At 37.5% G+C, this 18,769-nt stretch overlaps 1 protein-coding gene across 4 annotated transcripts; it reads left to right on the forward strand.

Moving 5' to 3' along the window:
• The first annotated feature begins 1,681 nt into the window (after positions 1 to 1,681).
• Positions 1,682 to 7,771, forward strand: LOC106751888 (E3 ubiquitin-protein ligase TRAIP-like). 4 transcript variants are annotated; one of them, XM_014633137.1, is made up of 10 exons: positions 1,682 to 2,007; positions 2,090 to 2,176; positions 2,333 to 2,707; positions 2,945 to 3,049; positions 3,131 to 3,232; positions 4,709 to 4,955; positions 5,331 to 5,474; positions 5,645 to 5,747; positions 6,567 to 6,688; positions 7,352 to 7,771. In XM_014633137.1, the coding sequence occupies exons 1-10, from the start codon at positions 1,970 to 1,972 to the stop codon at positions 7,508 to 7,510; spliced, it is 1,482 nt and encodes a 493-aa protein (XP_014488623.1). In that variant the 5' UTR covers positions 1,682 to 1,969; the 3' UTR covers positions 7,511 to 7,771. The 4 variants fall into 4 exon arrangements, with proteins under 4 accessions (XP_014488623.1, XP_014488640.1, XP_014488632.1 ...); XM_014633154.1 differs by having other exon boundaries at positions 6,591 to 6,688; XM_014633146.1 differs by having other exon boundaries at positions 1,683 to 2,007; positions 6,588 to 6,688.
• Positions 7,772 to 18,769: the final 10,998 nt, after the last annotated feature.

The following is an 18,769-nucleotide window of genomic DNA, read 5'->3' on the forward strand; positions in this document are numbered from 1 at the left end:
ATGAAGAAACGTCGAATGTAAAATTAATTGGAAAGAAGTTAATATCTTGTAACAATTTACTTTTGCTACCTACTTGTGTTACTTTTTATTACCTAATGTTTTATTTATATTTTAATATTCAAGTAATGACAGTTTATTTACAGCATAGTTGGAATTATATAAATAGTATATACGAGTTCTGTTCAAAAAGTATTGCGAATTTTGTGTATTTCAAAAATTAGTTATTTATTCATGAATATCTATTTTGTCTCCTTCAAAGTAATCCCCATCAGATATTATACACTTGTGCCAACGTTTTTTCCAATCCTCGAAGCACTTCAAAAAATCATTTTTTGTGATCTTGTTCAGCTCCTCTTTCGATGCCGTCTTTATCTCCTCAATCGTAGCGTAGCGTCGTCCTTTCATGTGCCCCTTCAATTTCGGGAACAAGAAAAAGTCACAGGTCTGGGGAATACGGTGGCTGCGGCATCATTAGTGTGTTGTNGAACGATTAGAAATTACAAGTACTTCACAATCAGTTACTACAAAAATGTTTACACATTTAGATTCCTTATACAATTTCGGATAAAAGAGTGAAAAAAAAAGTTGGTAACTCGCAATAGGTAAATAACAACGATCATTTGTTTACATCAACGCGCAGCGGCGCGAACTGGATATGTTTATAAACGATTAGAAATTACATGTACTTCTCAATCAGTTACGACAGTATTGTTTACATATTTCGATTCCTTATTCAATTTCGAATAAATGAGTTAAAAAAAAAGTTGGTAACTCGCAATAGGTAAATAAGAACGTTCATTTGTTTATATCGAAGCGCAATGGCGCGAACTGGACGCGATTATAAACCATTAGAAATTACATGTACTTCTCAATCAGTTACGTCAGAAATGTTTACATATTTCGATTCCTTATTCAATTTAGAATAAACGAGTGAAAAAAAAAGTTAGTAACTCGCAATGGGTAAATAACAACGATCATTTGTTTACATCGACGCGCAGCGGCCCAGTGGAGGTGATTATAAACGATTAGAAATTACATGTACTTCTCAATCAGTTACGACAATAATGTTTACATATTTCGACCCCTTATTCAATTTCGAATAAATTAGTGAAAAACAAAATTGTTAACTCGCAATAGGTAAATAACTACGTTCATTAGTTTACATAGATGCAGCGGCGCGAACTGAACCCGGCGCGCTGTTAGTAAATTATTTGCGTGTATTTTTTGGTGAAAATGGGAAAATTTTGATATTATTTCATTATCTTATTAAAACAAAACATAGTTCTACGTAGCATCTAATTTGTTTAAGCACATTCATAAAAGTTATAAACGATTAGAAATTACATGTACTTTTCAATCAGTTGCGACAATAATGTTTACATATTTCCATTCCTTATTCAATTTCGAATAAATGAGTGAAAAAAGAAGTTGGTAACTCGCAATAGCTAAATAACAACGTTCATTTGTTTACATCGATGCAGCGGCGCGAACTGGACGCGGCGCGAGCTGGACGGGGCGCGCTGTTAGTTAATCATTTGCGTGTATTTTTTGAAGAAAATGGGAAAATTTTGATAATATTATTTTATTATCTTATTAAAACAAAACATAGTTTTATGTAGCATGTAATTTGTTTAAACAAATTCATAAAAGTTATAAACAATTATAAATTACATCCTTTCTATCCGGGATTGTTCGTTGGATATTGGGTGCAATGTGGATCCTGCATAAGCCACGGTTCAGCACTATACTAGATGTGGATATAAATGTGACGTTGGGGATATTAATTTGCGCATCTATTCGGAAGATGGCGCTGAAACTTTTATAGTCAAAATCATATAACACTCTTATGAAAGTTTCCTTTCTGTCTCACTTTGTTTAGCATTGTTTGATTCATCTCTTGCTGAAAACCGGCAATTTCCACCCGGGCCATTTTGCAGGAAGAAAGGAAACCGGCAATTTCTATATATAAATGTTTATATCTGTGCCTTCAGTCAACGTACCTAAATAGTAACAAGAAAAGCATTAATCTTTCGAAAAGCTCTCGCTCAATTTTGATACATAAAATGAATATAGTGTGTGTAATTTGTAGTGAATTACTCGTACCGTCCGATGATGTTTACCACACACCATGTGGACACATTTTTCATTTCCAGTGTTTACAGAAATGGTTTGAAAGGTAACATTACAAAATATTTCTGTATTCATTTACATAATTTAATTTCGCCTTTCTTTTCTCCGTACACGCTCGTTATTTATTAGAAATTGTTATTCTTCTTACCATTGCTTGTATGTACAAGTATAATTTATTTTTTAATAATAATTGTTTCTATAGGTCAAACACTTGCCCGCAATGTCGTGAAAGAACAACTCCAAAACATATACACAGAATATATTTTAATTTCTCGAACGATGATTCCATTGTAATGGATAATACAGTTTTGCAGAGTACAATTGATTCTCTAAGATTCCAGCTAACTCTAGGAAAAGAAGAAACCAAGAACCTCAGAGAATGCAAAGAGAAATTGGAGTTGAAAATAGTGCCACTTGAACAGCAAATTAAACTCTTTGAAAAAAAGTTGAAGGATAAAAATAGTACAATTGCTGCACTTAAAGAACAACTTCAGTATTTTAAACTGCAATGTGCAGATGTGGCAGAGAAAGATCATGAAATCAAAACGTTAAACAAGGAACTAGAAAAATTGCAGAGGTTTGTATTTCTCAAAATTATTCTTGTAAATTTAAAATTTTTGATGCATTAGTTTTGTTAGAAACATAGATATATTATTGCTTAAAATTTTAAAATTGTATGATTAATCAAAGAATATGTTTATATATCTTCTTAGGAATCACATATCTCTTATAGAAAAGTGGCTATGGTTATTTTCCCATAAAAAAACATGCGTAATTCTTTAATATTATTTCTAAATATTATATTTTCGTATAGTGTGCAAACCTTGATAAATGCTTCTGCAGATGAAGTAGACGATATGATGAAATCAAATCGCTCTGACCCTTCCACACTACGGACATATATATCGGTATTAAAAAGGTATTTTATATTTACACGTTCTACATAATATTTAAAATATGTGCATTGAACATAATACAACTGAATCGTTATATATTTCAGAGAACTCGATAATAGTATAATTCAGAAAAAACAACTAAGGGATAAATTAGCAGCGAAAAAGAAGGAATCTGTAGAATTGTCACAAGTTCGAAATAAGATGAGGTATATAATATAATATGATATTAAATTAGATTGCTGCAAAATAAATAGAAATTACCCTTATTGTAAGATATTTTTTATGTTCAAGTTATGTCAATTCTGCCCGCCGTTTATGCTACTAGGTGTACCGGTATGAAGTGAGCGTTTTTTTTTGTGAAATCAAAACACTATTTTTTAATGGGAAAGTAAAAAACATTTTATTCAAAGTATTGGCCATTGCTAGTTACACATTTTTCCCATCTTTCAGGCAATTTGTAGATTCCACACCAATAAAACTGTTCGTCTTTTGAAGCAAACCAATTAGTCACCCAATTTTCGACTTCCTCGTAGGAATCGAAGTGCTGCTCAGCCAATGCGTGTCCCATCGATGAAAACAAATGGTAGTCGGAAGGAGCCAAGTCTGGTGAATACGGCGGGTGGGGTAGCAGCTCCCAGCCGAGTGCTTTGATCGTATCCTGAACCAGTTTTGCTTTGTGTGCAGGTGCATTGTCATGGAGCAAAATTACCTTGCCGTGTCTTCTGGCCCATTCTGGTCGTTTTTCGATCAATGCATAGTTCAAATTGCTCATTTGTTGTCGGTAGCGATCTGTATTGACGGTTTCACCAGGTTTTAGGAGCTCGTGGTACACCACACCTTTCTGGTCCCACCAGACACACAGCATTGTCTTCTTGCCGAATCGATCTGGTTTTGCAGTCGAAGTTGATGGTTGTCCCGGATTAACCCATGATCTTTTCCGTTTAGGATTCTTAAAATAAATCCATTTTTCATCGCCAGTAACAATTCGATGCAAAACTGATTTTCTATCGTGTCTTTGAAGCAAAATTTCACAAGTGTTTCTTCGGTTTTCCATCTGTCTTTCATTCAATTCATGTGGCACCCATTTTCCAGACTTTTGGATCTTTCCCATAGCTTTTAAACGGTCAGAAATTGTTTGTTGTGCAACATTTAACATTTCTGCCATTTGTGTCTGACTCAAAGTGTCATCTTCATCCAATATTGTTTGCAATTCGGTGTCTTCAAACTTTTTTGGTGGTTTTCCACGTTCTTTATTTCTCACATCAAAATCATTATCTCTGAACCGTTGAAACCATCTTTTGCATGTTGCTTCTGATAGAGCATGATCACCATATGCCTCGACAAGCATTTGATGCGACTCTGCAGCACTTTTCTTCAAATGAAAACAAAAAATTAATGCTTTCCGCAAATCATCATTTTCTGGTACAAAATTCGACATTTTTAACACGATGAAAAAATATGATGTTGTTTGTTCAATAACTTGATGTAAACTGAATATGTTTGATAGATGTCATAGAAACCAAACAAAACAAAATTAAGGCCCGTTCAAAATAAATGTTCCCTATCGAGACATTTGTATTTTGACGCTCACTTCATACCGGTACACCTGGTATATTATGCACATAACGTTCTACGATTTATGTACTATTGCTCTTCTGGATTTGTATCGTTTTTTTTTATAGGCAATTGAAAGAAATGTTAGAGTATCATGAAGAAGAGGCAGCAAGCATGCAAACTAAACTTCTTGAGATACAAACTGCAGCAAGTAACTGTAAATGCAAAATAGCTGCAGAGATTAAACAGTGTCCAGAAGAAAGTGACAAGGAGCAGGAAGAAGTACTTGACTTAGTGGCGACAAAACATACAACAAATTCTTGTAATAGTATAATTTTGAAGGATAAAGAAGATAGTGATTGTATCGTGATTATAGTGAGTATACCTAACAACGTTGACTAAATTATTGAAGGGATAAGAAAAAGAAAAAAAATATCTGTGACCAATCATATTTAATTTTGTTATTATATATTTTTGCTCAAATTAACAGACCGCAGGTTGCATATTTAATTGTAATGTATATATTTTATTCAAAATTCAAACAAAATGATTATACCAATAATGTTTTTAATATGATGTTCATTAAAATATTATCTTTTGTGTGAGAAGGTAGTAAATAGGATTTTTAAATATAATACTTTATTTTCCTAAAGAGACAAATTGACATTTACGATTCTCGAGGTTTAAAACATTAAAGACGTCGACTCACCTCTCTGATTTGCAATGTATTAATATTTATTATCATTTTAGAATAACGCGGAAAATACTCCACAGAATATAAAATCGCAAGGCTTCTTCTCGATGACGAATCGTAATATAAAAAGGATTAATAATAACACAACAGTACCTTCGATACTTACGAAAAAATTGAAATTTAATGAATCAAGTTCTCAGGTGAGATCGTTATGTTTCCATAAGTTATAATAAATTGATATTGTATGTTTTTTTTATGTTATATATCTTATGTTATACATCTGTCTTCAAGCATTTGTACTTGTGCTTTAAGCTTAAATAATTGTAAAACAATTTTTTACATTAATCATAATTTTTTGTATTTAATTCAGAAAACTAGTAACAGTGGCATGACTTTCGACGGCTTTGGTGGACATGCCAAATATGATAAATTCCCTAAGCCGGTTCAAGGTTTACACTTAAAAACGTCCAGAGGTAAAACAAAGACGTAACAAAAAAAATTTAATTCTAGTAATAATCAAAAACTTAATAGCTAAGCCTTGTGTTGTTTTAAGAGCAAACATATATTGAACTTTAAAATTAAGATAATATAAAGCGACTTAATATAAGATAATATAAAGAAGCTTAAGAAAAAAATACTTGCAGTGCTTCTAAAATCGCTTGTATCGAATATTTACCAAATAAAACGCAGGCCGAATAATAGTAATAATTTTATATTTCTTAACTAATTAATTTATAAATGACAATACTTTTATGCGAATCCCAGTTTTGTAATAAATATTTTTTCTATTTGTATATGTATAAGTATGATTATTAAAATCACCTTTATAAATTTCCAGCATATTTCATTTTAACCTTTGTATGTACAAAATCAAAAATAATACTATTGAGATTTAATACTTGTAAATTTGTTTATTGGAATAATGTAAAAATTGATTTAATGAAACATAAATATAACAATTATTATACATATTTATTTTTTATAATATCATACGATAATTAGTTCAACACTTCATATCATATCATCACTAGTTAACGTCAAATTTATAACTGTTTTACATGTGCACACGCACACACATATATATATATATAAAAGAATGCTCATATATATACATATTCTTTTTTATATGCATTAATATTAAATATATATAATTTAAAAAGAGACAATAGATTACTGTATAATATATTAATTATTGTTAATAAACGAATGAAAACGTATATTGTCAGTAATAACTATTTAATTTTTCTAATATTCCTAGTGTTTTATATTGATTTTGCTAATGTAATTCCCAGATAAATTCGTTGAATTTTCAGCAGCGCCTCAAATTATACCGAGAACAATGGTTCAGATCAAATTTGGATTAAGGAAAATAATGGATGGCATTGTTGATGCAGTGTATTCTTTAGCGAATGTAGTAAGTAAAATAATTTAAAAAATTTAAAAAATTTTTGTTTGTTTTCCTTGTATTATATTTTGCGGTTTTATTAATTACATTTATTAAATTTTAAATTGAAACGTATTTGCGAAATCTGGCATTCTGGAGACCATATGTACAAACTCTTGGAGCACTATGCTACCTGTCCCAGAGAGATCCATTTCCCGCAAAATCTAAAAGAACGAATACATTGTAGACTATTATGAATTATTATAATCAGTGCTCATCGTAATTCTGTGAGAAATACATGAATTGAAAGGAGCTGACAGAATTTTTCTCAAAAATAAAACAACATATTGAAGCTTATAATCCTTGGTAAAGAAGACATATGTTCGCCGAGGAATAGTGTTAGTTACTAAAAACATAACAATATTTTTATTTCATTTGCAATACTAGAATAATATTTCTTTTTCCTTAAAAAGAGAATAGAAAGGAACTCGATGAATTTAAGAACAATGTCCTGTTTCGATTGATTGGGAATACAATTTCATGGAATTAAGTTCTCCTCGCAGCAGTCAGTTCCTTTCAATTCATCTGCTTTTTGCCACGGAACCAACAATGGCCATTGGGAATTTGCTACGATAGAAAAGCGGCCTCGGTTCGGCAAAAGGATTAATCGCTTCCCGAATTTATCCTTTGTAGCTCCAGAAAGAAGTATCCACTGACCTTTTCGGCTATGTCTCGTACTCGTTTTGGGTTGCTATGTTCCTGTTCCTGTTCGTGCTCATCTATGTTTGTTACTCTCTGTACTGTTTCCATCAGATCGTCAAGAGAAATATGATTGTCACCATCGAAATCTGAAAATGAAGACATCAATGTGGCTATTGCTTGCGCTTTCATATACTTGAAGCAGTTCGCGTTGTATGTGTTTGTACAATCAACGAATTAGTTTTATGTCATGAAGCATATCATGGAAAAATTAAAGGAAGGACGAAGTGACATTATTGTAAAGAACGATAAATAATTGAGACAATATATATAACAGAAAATATGATAATTATTGTCAGCAAGAATCAGTTATTTTAAAATCGGAATTTTTTAAATATATTTGAAATAATTTCAAGAAAGAGTTCAATTATTTCACGATTAGTAAAATTTCGTTTCATGAAAAATATTGCTTCAAAATTATTATAATATGTACAATATGTATAATAAATTACATTGTACAATGTCAGCACCGATGTATATAATTTTTATCAAATTTTCATCTATAATTTTACAAAATATGCAAAATATGAAATTAATTCTGCGTTATATGACATGTTTTACTTCCCGTCAAAAATTGTGTCGCATTATATAATATTAAAATACACGACTTTTATCGCGAATTGGTGAAAATAAATCTGAAAATTAAATAGCAGGAAATGACGTGTCTCTCGGACCAAGTGGAAATCATGCAAGGTTTCATTTGGTTCTATATTAACCATAACATAACCCGATTTATTTTTATGAGGCCCTGTCTATATTGACACTGTAGTTTAAAATAAAACTAGCTTTTTTTTCATTTTTCCACGGAAACAAAAAATCCGTGGAAAAACATGGAATCTTTAAATTTGTAAACGTATATTCGTCACAATTTGTTAAAGACACTACATACGTTCAATGAAGTTCGTATTGCTTCGCAAATTGTGCGCGAGTATATTGTAAATACTAATAATATATTTCTATACATACTAAAATGTGATACTCTAGTAAATATGGTGATGATATACTGTACTATGTAATGAGATACTTTTTCCTACAACTTAAACAACAGGATTTTATGCTTATATTTTTGACGACTGAAGTATTGTCCGCGGGCATGTTTAATGAGCGCATAGGATGGTAGTGGACTGCGCCCGGCAAATATTTGCCGGGACAAAAGTTAGAGTTCCGTGCGCGCACACACATGCACGCAAAAGGCTGGATGTAGATTCAATTCCGTCCGCGAGCTTACCGAAAATCTCAAAAGCCCATGCAGCTCGGATGCCCCGAGGACAATTCGCGGAGAAGGCCGAGCAGAGATCGAGAGTGTCCTCGAAGCTTAAACATCCGTCCCGCTTCGACGAGAACACCCGATATATCGAGTCGCGAAATGGACTGCACTGAAAAAATGTCTTCATTCAGCCCGGGCGCCTGCAGAGTCTCAATTCTTTGAAATTGTTAAAAACTATTAAGAAGACTCTACTATCGGAGTGGTTATTTTAATCAAGTTTTAATGAACCGATTTTGATCATTGTGAGGTCGATGATTTCGAGACATTTCGTGTTACATTTAAAGAGCACGGCTTGTATTGTTCATCCCGTCGCAGTTTATCACTATTCGTGCGAAGAAATTGCTGGTTCGCTGAAAAAAATGCTAGTAGTTTACCATCGCTTAAGAAAGATTTATTGCCGCGCAATATATACGATGTTTAGAACAGAAGTTGCATACTGCAATAATCCGAAACAACGTTCTTTCGTGTCGAAAGCTTGAATATCCTTCTTTCTAACAATTATTACTCCGCTATATTATATGACATTAGACAAAGTGGTCCTTTGAAAAATGAAAAAGTGCTTAACGTTGATAAGATATCGATGAAATTCGAGACTCACACGAATCTGCAGAAGAACTTTGTCAATTTGTTCTATGGAAAAACGATAATGAAGATTTTGCTCAAGTTGTCCTGGTTCTAAATCGCTAAGGAGTTCATAAATTCTGAAAAATATACATTAGTTAACTAACTTAATTAATTGTTCGGCACATAAATCGTATCCGCGAAATGTATGATCAGTCAGAAAAGGCTGCGACACTTTTTTTTATAAGTTTCGAAACGCATTCCGTGTCCAATAGGAGAATTTGTTTTTTAATCATTCTCAAGAAAGACGTTTTCCTGTTGGAGATACGTTGCGAAACTCGTAAAAAAAAATGTTGCAACCTTCTCGTGACTGATTATACACTCGCAAAACGATTTACACATCATGAAGTTGGACAACACTATTTTGCTAAACTGTTTTGCGACTAAGTGTGCATGTGAACCGTGAATGGGGGGCAATTAGTTGCAACAATGTTCCAGTAACTTATACATCAAGTTTTAAACGTTTGCACTCACCGCAGAATTTCGGTCTTATTTAGGTACGTCAACTCGACGTATTCGTCGAGGGCCTCTTTCGAAAGAACGGACTCGTTAGAACCCCAATTCCCCATAGCGTATTTTCCACTTGATACATCGACTTGTGAGCAACTGTCCAAGCTGACGAACAGTTATCGCATTAGCGATAACGTATGTTATTTTTTTAATACGCAGTTGTAAAAAAAGCTGTTCACAAGATACCCGACCAGTTGCATTCTCTGCTCGAGAACTGTCGAGTAATCACAAGCACCGCATTTCGTATCCAACAGGTGATTAGATTAGATTCGAGGTAGCTAATGCCAAGGTAGCTAATGTTAATTTTCATAGATACGTTTACATCTAAAATTGAGAAATATTATGCTAAGAGAAATCGATATCGATACTATTAATTTTTACGCTCGAGTATTTACAATTGTTCAACGACGATGGTGTTTACAGTAACATTGTAGCATAGATCGAGAAAAATCTTGTTTACAATCGCGATATAGACTATTATTATATAGATTTATATTTCTTGGGCTTTGAAATTGAAATTAATAGGAAAAGGATATTTTTAGGGTATGTTTTATTTTAGATTCACATTTAATGAAATAATTGATTTACAATCGGTGTATCTTTACTTATGCTATTCCTCGAACTTGATAGCCTGAAGAATTATCTTTTCTATTATGATATGAAATGTTCGCATAATTGCATAATTTACATCTCCTGTATCAATATTTTTACGTGAAATTGTTATCAATTTAGTTTGAAGCTTTACATCCGAACATTTCTCAATGATAATAATGTAACATCCCATATAGAAATAAAATGCTATTGAATTGAATTTTGCTACAGAATTTCCAACGGCACACGTAATTGAGAGTAAATCTTCTTGATTCAATAACTAAAATTAAATATTCAATAATTAAAATTAATACTTCATTAAACTTGGCAGTTTTTATACAAACAATTCGTAAAATATTAATATTTAATGATATTTGTCATTAATCATGAAGATTTGCTCCAATTACGCTGCTGTTCGAAATTTGATTGATTCAACAGTATTTTCTTTCCGCGCATACACGGAAGAAAGCGCTCGTCGAACGCAATTTATCTATCGATCGTGGCTCGCGCGGTAGTATATTAATCATTCCTACACGTTGTTGCGTATTTCTAGGCTTATGCCCACCATATGTACGCCCAACGGTAAGATTGTTTCACAAGTGCAACGTGGCCGGGAAATTTTTTCTTGTTTCACGAAGTTTTATGGATGTGCAAAGCGTGACTTCTAATATTGCGTAGCGTCCGGGAGATATGATGTTGCCTATTTAACTGTTTCTCAGATAACAAAACGAAAGAATTCTGACCGGTAAAGACGCATGGCGGGCGATGTAACGGAGAAGACAGTAGTGACAGAGAAGAAACGCAATAAAAAGCGGAATCTCGCGCAGAAACGACTAATTTCGACGGCGTTTTAATTAGTTGCTTAACCAGGCTCGCGTGCTCGTGGGTAGGTTCGTTACCTGGTCTTAAGACGAATGCATATTCACGAGGCGCGTAAATAAAGTGCACGGGCGGGAATTTATATTCAAGTTACGCGTCCGCGGCGCGCGCAGCCTGGGGGAGGGGGAGAGACCGCTTAGAATTAAGCGGCGTGGCGTGCAAACGCTTAAACCGATTACACGCGGAACGCGCGGAATGTCGGTACGAGCTTTAATTAGATCGTCAGCGGCGGTTGATCGTTGATTGGAAAACGCACGGATCGCGCGATTTGCGCGCTCGTCGAGCGAGCGAAGCATCTGGAGCGGAGTGCGCGTAAGAGGCGCGCGCCGCGTGTTAGCGGTTTCTCCGCGTTCCGGGAAATCGTGCGTATCCTCCCCCTCCCCCTTCTATCGAGGCCTCGATTAATATCACAGCCGAGTATCTGAGACACGTAAATTAGCCGAGTCGACGTCACGTGTCGGTGGTATTTAATCGACTCGGCTGTGTACATCCGAGCGGCTGAGTAAACTCAAATATTGAAGACCTCCAGCCGGACACCTTACGGTGCATCGAGGCAGCCATCGAGAGTCGTGTTTAATTAACACGTTATTAACAGCGCGAGTTAAGCGCTTCTCCAGGCCTCGAATAACGTTGATTTTTTTATAAGCTGTAATAACTTTTATGAGCTACTATCAATTTTGACTACCCAGGTATGTGTGATCAATCATAAAAAGTAATATTTTTTAAATAAATTTTAGAACCGAATCCAATAAGAGAATTTCGTTTTCGGTTATTTTCAGGAGATACATTTTCCTATATGAGATGCGTTACGAGAATCATCGAAAAAAAAAATGTTGCAATCTTTTTGTGACTGACCATACAGTTGGCGTCATATATGTTGTATCATTTCCTAGATGGAAAATTACACGATTTTCCGCTTTATACACAGAGGGGAAGATTTCTCCTGGATTTAGTATTCAAAGCAGACGCGACAAGTTGCCAAGGTGTCGGGTATCGGACGCGACACCGTCCCGACATCGTAAAACGGTATCACGCGTGCATTGTCTCCCGTCGATCATCAATCGATTGACGACTAACCGCGCGGTCATATCGTGACGATTACATTCGCAGCACGATTTCCGGTGTACAGTGACACACTGATTGCAGTGTGTTGCGCCAAGTGCGGGTCCGGTATCGAGGTCCATGATCGTCCTTCTTGCGCTATAAAACAATTAACGTGCTCACCCGCTATATTAACGCGATCCGCCCGCGACCTCTCTTTATCCTCCTCGCTCCTGTTGGTGCACAATACGTAACAATCCGGCTGTGTTCAGATTCTGTCGCGAAAGTTACGCAGTCAGAGTACAGCATATTCACGGACACGTCGGCCGAATCACGTCGCGTTGCGTCGCTGCATACGTAATCGAGCGTCGTTTCGCTTCGCGTCACCCTCACGTCGCACCTTCTAATGTACACACACTCGCTCTGTCATTCATCCCGCGATTTTTATTAGCCCGCCACTCGCGTTGTGCCGCCGTCCGCTCGGCGGCGAAATGAACTTTCCACAGTGATAATCCCGAGGTGCTATTTGGCGATTTAACGCGGCGGAATGCAAAATGCGAGAGACAGGAGCGCGAAGCGGCTCCGAGAGTCGTCGTGGTTTTGGCGATTTTGCTCGTTGGCACACACTGTGTATTTGTAGCTTTTCCGTTTTGGTGCAAACGAATATTTTCCATCGCGAGAGAGTGCCGAATGTTACAAACACGCTCCCACGTGACGCTCGACGTCCCGTTTGGAAATCCTCCTTGGTTCTCAAGTTGCAAGAAATTTATGTACTTTATGGGACTATTCAACAATTATGTCACACCGCGAGAACGGGAGGGAGTCTATTAGCTTGCGTGATGTCAGACGGCATAATCTGTAAATATGAATGCGCACGGTTATCTACTTTGTTTGCATTCGTAATATATTTCATTACGTGATACATTTCACACGTTTAGTGGAAATTTTCAAGTTTCGACGTGATTTTGTGTTAATAATCAGAATGCTAATTTTTATATATCTGTTCTTTTAAAAACACAACTTTTACCAATCGAAATTATAAAATAAAACAATTAACTTCATGCCAACTTAATTATATGCCTAGAAATCGTTTACATTTTAGACCAATATTTCATATGCCGCAGATACTTTCAATAACTAAGCTCAATTAATTTCCCGCAAACAGTATCAAGATTATCGCGTGGGAAACCAACATTTCATTGGAATAACCTAATACATGAAAACAGCAAGCGGGTACATGCATTAAAACAGCGACCTAATACATACATTAAAACGACAAATCTCTCTCATTCCCCTCCTCCCTCTCTTTCTCTCTCTCTCTCTCTAGCAGCCATCCGGGGTATCATCGGCCCCAGGACCGAGTGTTCCAATCAACCGCGCGCGTCCAGCGCAACATTATCCATCCAAACGTGAAACGCGCGTAAATAAAGTCCGCCGCGGCTGAATAAACGTCAGCGGGACATCCCGCGGAAGTACAGCGCGTTGCAAAACTGCATTTACAGACACGAGCCCCTCGATGTCCCGTGTCGACGGGCCTCTCACGCAGGAGACGGGGGTGGGTTGCGGCTGCTGAACAACGGCAAAGAGGCACGCCGGCAGTGGCATTATTGCGCAATTAACGAGGGGCAAAACGCAGGCTCGCTGTAACGAGGGTTGGGAGTTGTGAAAACTGGCCGATAATTATTACACGACTTCGCGAAGCGGTTATTGTCCCAGTTCGACGTACAGGAGGGACGGGTGAGGGAGAGAAGAGAGAATGAGAGAGAGAGAGAGAGAGAGAGAGAGAGAGACGGACATAGGGAAAGAGGGAGGGAGGGAGGATTGGACCGGGGGGTCGCTTTGCGGATAATGGCTGCGCTCGAGAGGTCATGTGAGCCTGACGTTCCAGCATGTCAACAGCAACTATGCATCATCGAATGTCTGCCGCACGTAAACGCCTGTCTCCTCCTTCCCTCCGCTCGCCGTTTAACCACCTCCGTGCCCCTCTTGGGGCCGTTTCTGCTCTAACTCCGGCGGCCGCCTTCTCCTCCCGCCGCCAATTCCCCTTTGCCGTCGCGACTCTCGGTCAGACATACGGGCTCGTTCATTATAATAAGCAGCGACGGTCAAATGAACCCTCGTTAACCGTGAAATATCGATTCCCCAGGTCCAGGTGTAAAATGTGAATTCTCGGCTACCGTCGCCGCCACCGTCGCGGATTCATCTTGGTGAATACGATCGGCGATGCTCGTCGTGATGCTGACGGGATTCAGTTTTTCCAAGCCCGCGGCGAGACTGCGACGGGGTCGATTGGTTATAGGTTACGCAACCATGGGATGAGAGTTATCAAGGAGAAAAAGAGCAGTGCTTACCTGTCGACATCACCCGCATCACTTCATTGGAAAGTTTATTCTTGTGTAATTCAAGTTTGATATGAATTAGTTGTAATTACTAATACGAGGGGACACCCTGAAGAATATCGTTTATTTGAATGGTAATTAGAACAGGTAGACAAAGGTAAGTGTGATTATGGGCCGAAACATATCTCTCGTAACTGGTAAAAAATTTACCATTTTTTTTGTACTTTTACCGGACTAGGATGGTAAGAAATTCGAAATCTCTCCCTAGGCGCGTAATAATTCTGCTTTCTGCATTAATCAATGTCTTCTCGCATATTCTTCCTCCCTCGGAAATTTGTAATGAGCATAGATGATATTCGATGAAAGAGCTCGGTGAAACTCTCCGTAATTCATCGTAAAAATGTCACGAATACAAACGCAAAAAGTCACATGCTCGCCGATGCGTAGCGGCGATAGCTCTGTTTGGGAGACCGTCCAACATCTTCGCTTTCTTCTCGCCGCAGCAATTTTACGTCGACGCCATTGGCGGGTCGCATAAATCCCGGTTGCAGTCTATGCATCACTCGGAAATAGACACCGGGCCGGGTGGCCGTAGATCGCCCCGGTTGCTCTTGACACTACATCGTCGTCGTAATAACAATTCATTTTCGGCAGCGGCATGATTTCGCCGGGAACGTGACCGCACTGCATACGTTGCTCTCAAGGGCGAGTGGTAATGTCGGCGGGACGTACGTTGGACAGAAGAGGAGGGAACGCGGGGACTAACGTGCGGTTACTCGTGTGCCCGCGCTGCGAAATTACTTTAAATTATGGAGAATGGAGGTTGAGAGAAGAGATTGGGAAGTGCGGCACGTTTCTTGCTGGCCGGCTGCACCCGTCCCGGCAGAAGGAGAAATAGGGGAAAAAAGTTAATGCTCTTTCCCTCTTATACTCGTTCCTCCATTTTCGTCCCCCTCCCCACTCCCATTCTCCCTTTCTCTCTCTTTTTCTCGTCCCCGTCCACTGTTCGGCTCTCTTTCTCTTTTCACATTCCGCCATATACCCGCTGCTCTCTGTCGTTTCTTCTTTCCTTTTCGAGATTTCTCACTCCCGCGCGTCTTTTCCTCCATTTTCATCACCCTTACACTTTTGACCCCGCTGTCCTTTTCCCTCTCTTTCCTTCTCTTCCAACTTTCCACAAGCTTCGTTTCTTATTTCTCCACTTCCTCGGGCTTTCTCTCTCTCTCTCACTCATCCCTTTATTTTCGTTCTACTTTCACCCTTATATACCGCCTTGCTCCGCATTTATATATGCATCTCCATTTCCTCTCCGTATCGCTTATTTCAGTCCTTTATATTTTAATTGCAGCTTAACATTACCATTCGGCGATTAAATATGTAAGCGTACTCCTCGTACGTTTACATAGTTTTCGTTGAAAATGATAACACACAGATTAGATCGATTGAACATTTTAATTAGCAATCCATCCCTTCATGTATCATAACTTAAGATAAAGATTTTCCGCGCTTCGTAATTTATAATAAGTATTAATTTCACTTGAATTCACCACAATATATTAAACTTGCCAACAAAGACTGTGTGCATGTACCTGCCTCGTATTCTCGCATATTTCCATAATTCGCGTCAATTTTCATAATTCCTAACTTTTTCGCTCCCAACTTTTGTAGCACATTTTAATTCTTCGGCGAACATTCGCTAGACTGAATAAACCGCACGCTTTCTCTCCCTCTCTGTCTGGTTCCAACCCTCGCACACTTAGTTCCCTGTACATAGTCGTACGCATGTGCACCCCCGCGTGAAGTGCAGCCCCGAGCCGGTTGCATATCTCCACGCCAGGAATTGGAGTGGATGGCGAACGTGGGTACAATAGTTCGCATTGTATTGGATCTAGCCGAGTGATAGGCCCCTCTCTCGGTCTCCTCCGCTCCCTCGCTCCCTTTCTCCCTCTCTCTCTCTCGGGCGCTCTCGCTTTCCCTCATCCTCTCATCTCCCTCAACCCCTTCGTACTCACCCTCCTATCGTATCTCATTTTCTGAAGGCCCGGCGTGAGCGCGTATTGTGCCGCACGCTATGCCCAAATCTCGCTATCTATCGCCATTGCGGCCAACTGCGTCGCTTCCACCGTTTTGTGCCCTTTCAGCCGCGCTTTGGTTTAAGTGCAGTGTGTACCAAACGGATTCGGTGGACGCATTCTCCGAAGAACGACCACCACGCACGTTCACACCTCGTAACGAATGTTCTTCGCGATCGGTGACACTATCGGTATCATCGTGGAATGATTCTTCGTTCGTGGCTTAGTTCGTTAAGAGTAAAAAAAGAATATCATAGAACGATCGTTGCGCATCTCTTCTTACGATAAACGATAAATAATATAACATTAAAAATAAGCAACTCGATTCTAAAGAGAATTCATTTTCCTTCTATTATTATCGATGCGAGCTTAAGGAAATGTCTCTTTTCTCAAAAATGCCAGTTTTCAGATATATTTGTGCGTCGTGTGGATATTAATTTTCAATGGTGCCTTGCGGCGGCAGTAGTCGTAAGCACGAAAGCTCGTGGAAAGTACGCGACGACTAAATACCGATAAAGCATCTGCGAGAAATAATCATTTGCACTGATTAACGTCGCGAACAACATGTCAAGCGTGAGAATCCGGGCCATTGTGAATATCTGAATATCCGCGAGGCATGCGAATTCCCATATCTGATTGCGCGCGGATAGACTCGGATCTCATTTCCTGAGTACATCCAAGTATTTCATATATGTGCACGTGCGCTCCAGGCAAATGTTTCACTCGTATAATACGCATTGCGACGTAATGTTTTATTATTTTGCGGCAGGTACTTAATAACGCTGTTCATTTTCCAGAATAAATAGTTTTAGCGCCTTAAAATGCATAAGAGGAATAATTTACAATGGTGAATCGAAAATAATTCTCCATAATTTATATATTGATATTTTAATTAATATCGAGAAAAATAATAGAATATTACGGGAGATTAATGTGTTTCATGTTATATTTAATGCATATGTAAAATTTTCATAATTACTAGTTTTTTTAAAAGCATATTTAAATTAGCGAGTTTGCATTTGATTCCCGAGATATTTTCAGCGAAAAAAGTAATTCAATACTCTCCTTTGCAAAATTCGCAGCAGCACATGGCAAAAATATGCGGCTTCAACGAGGCGGTAATCCGGCTATAGGTAATCGAACGGCGCGTTTGAAAATTCGTCCTATCCTCGATAATTTATCGCCGCCCTCGACCCCCGTCGAACCCCTCTTCGCCTAAATATGCGGATTTGAGTAATCGGACCCGCGTATGTCACGGTGATCCCAATAACGGCACGCGCGCAGATAATTTGCTGCATTAGTATCGTACAGCGCGTGTACAAGCCCGTTTCATATAATTAGGCACATGATCGGGCGCGGGAAACACGCAATTATGGATTATTCGTTCCAGCGTGTAATGATAGGTAAATACAAGTAACCTATATAACGGAACGCAAGGAAAAGTACACAACCGTATAATTTTCTGTGCTTTTTATTCGATATTTATGTGAAAAAAATTGCCCAACTTATTCGGTGTAAGTCAACACTCAAGAAAATGATATTGTAGTCATATCGAAAATTATCTGTAATATGAGAAATTAACTAAAATAGATAAATGACTAGCAAATACTTCAATGTCACATATGTATTATATCTAATTAATATAAATGAATGAAATACAATTTTAATTTCAACTATTTGTCTAATTTAGCAAGAAAGTTTCTCTGTGAAGCCCATCCAGATTAAGACCAGTCGCACTTCTTATTGAAAATTAGTAGCAGGATCTGAATTTTCCTGCGCATATTGCTAGAATGTTACTGCTGTAAATTATACGTATCAGACAATTTTCTAACAGATACAGAAAACAGTGATACATTTTGTCTGTGACATTTAAAATTCTATCCGGACCAGCAAAACATTTCTCGGTGTGTAAATATTTATATGTATATAATTACGATTGCTTGTAGTCGTTTATTTGTATAATATTTTAATAATTTCTTGTGTAATTACATAATATATTAATCATATTTTAATTATATATATATATATATAT

Source organism: Dinoponera quadriceps, unplaced genomic scaffold (assembly GCF_001313825.1).
Source record: "Dinoponera quadriceps isolate SergipeBrazil2010 unplaced genomic scaffold, ASM131382v1 scaffold141, whole genome shotgun sequence".
Lineage (NCBI taxonomy): Eukaryota > Metazoa > Arthropoda > Insecta > Hymenoptera > Formicidae > Dinoponera > Dinoponera quadriceps.

Excerpts from the sequence above, each read along its gene's own strand:
- LOC106751888 (XM_014633137.1), top strand. The coding sequence starts at position 1,970 with ATGTTTATATCTGTGCCTTCAGTCAACGTACCTAAATA. Across the intron at positions 4,956-5,330 it reads GTGATTGTATCGTGATTATA|AATAACGCGGAAAATACTCC; the intron begins GTGAGTATACCT and ends TTATCATTTTAG. Across the intron at positions 6,689-7,351 it reads TGTATTCTTTAGCGAATGTA|CTCCAGAAAGAAGTATCCAC; the intron begins GTAAGTAAAATA and ends TATCCTTTGTAG.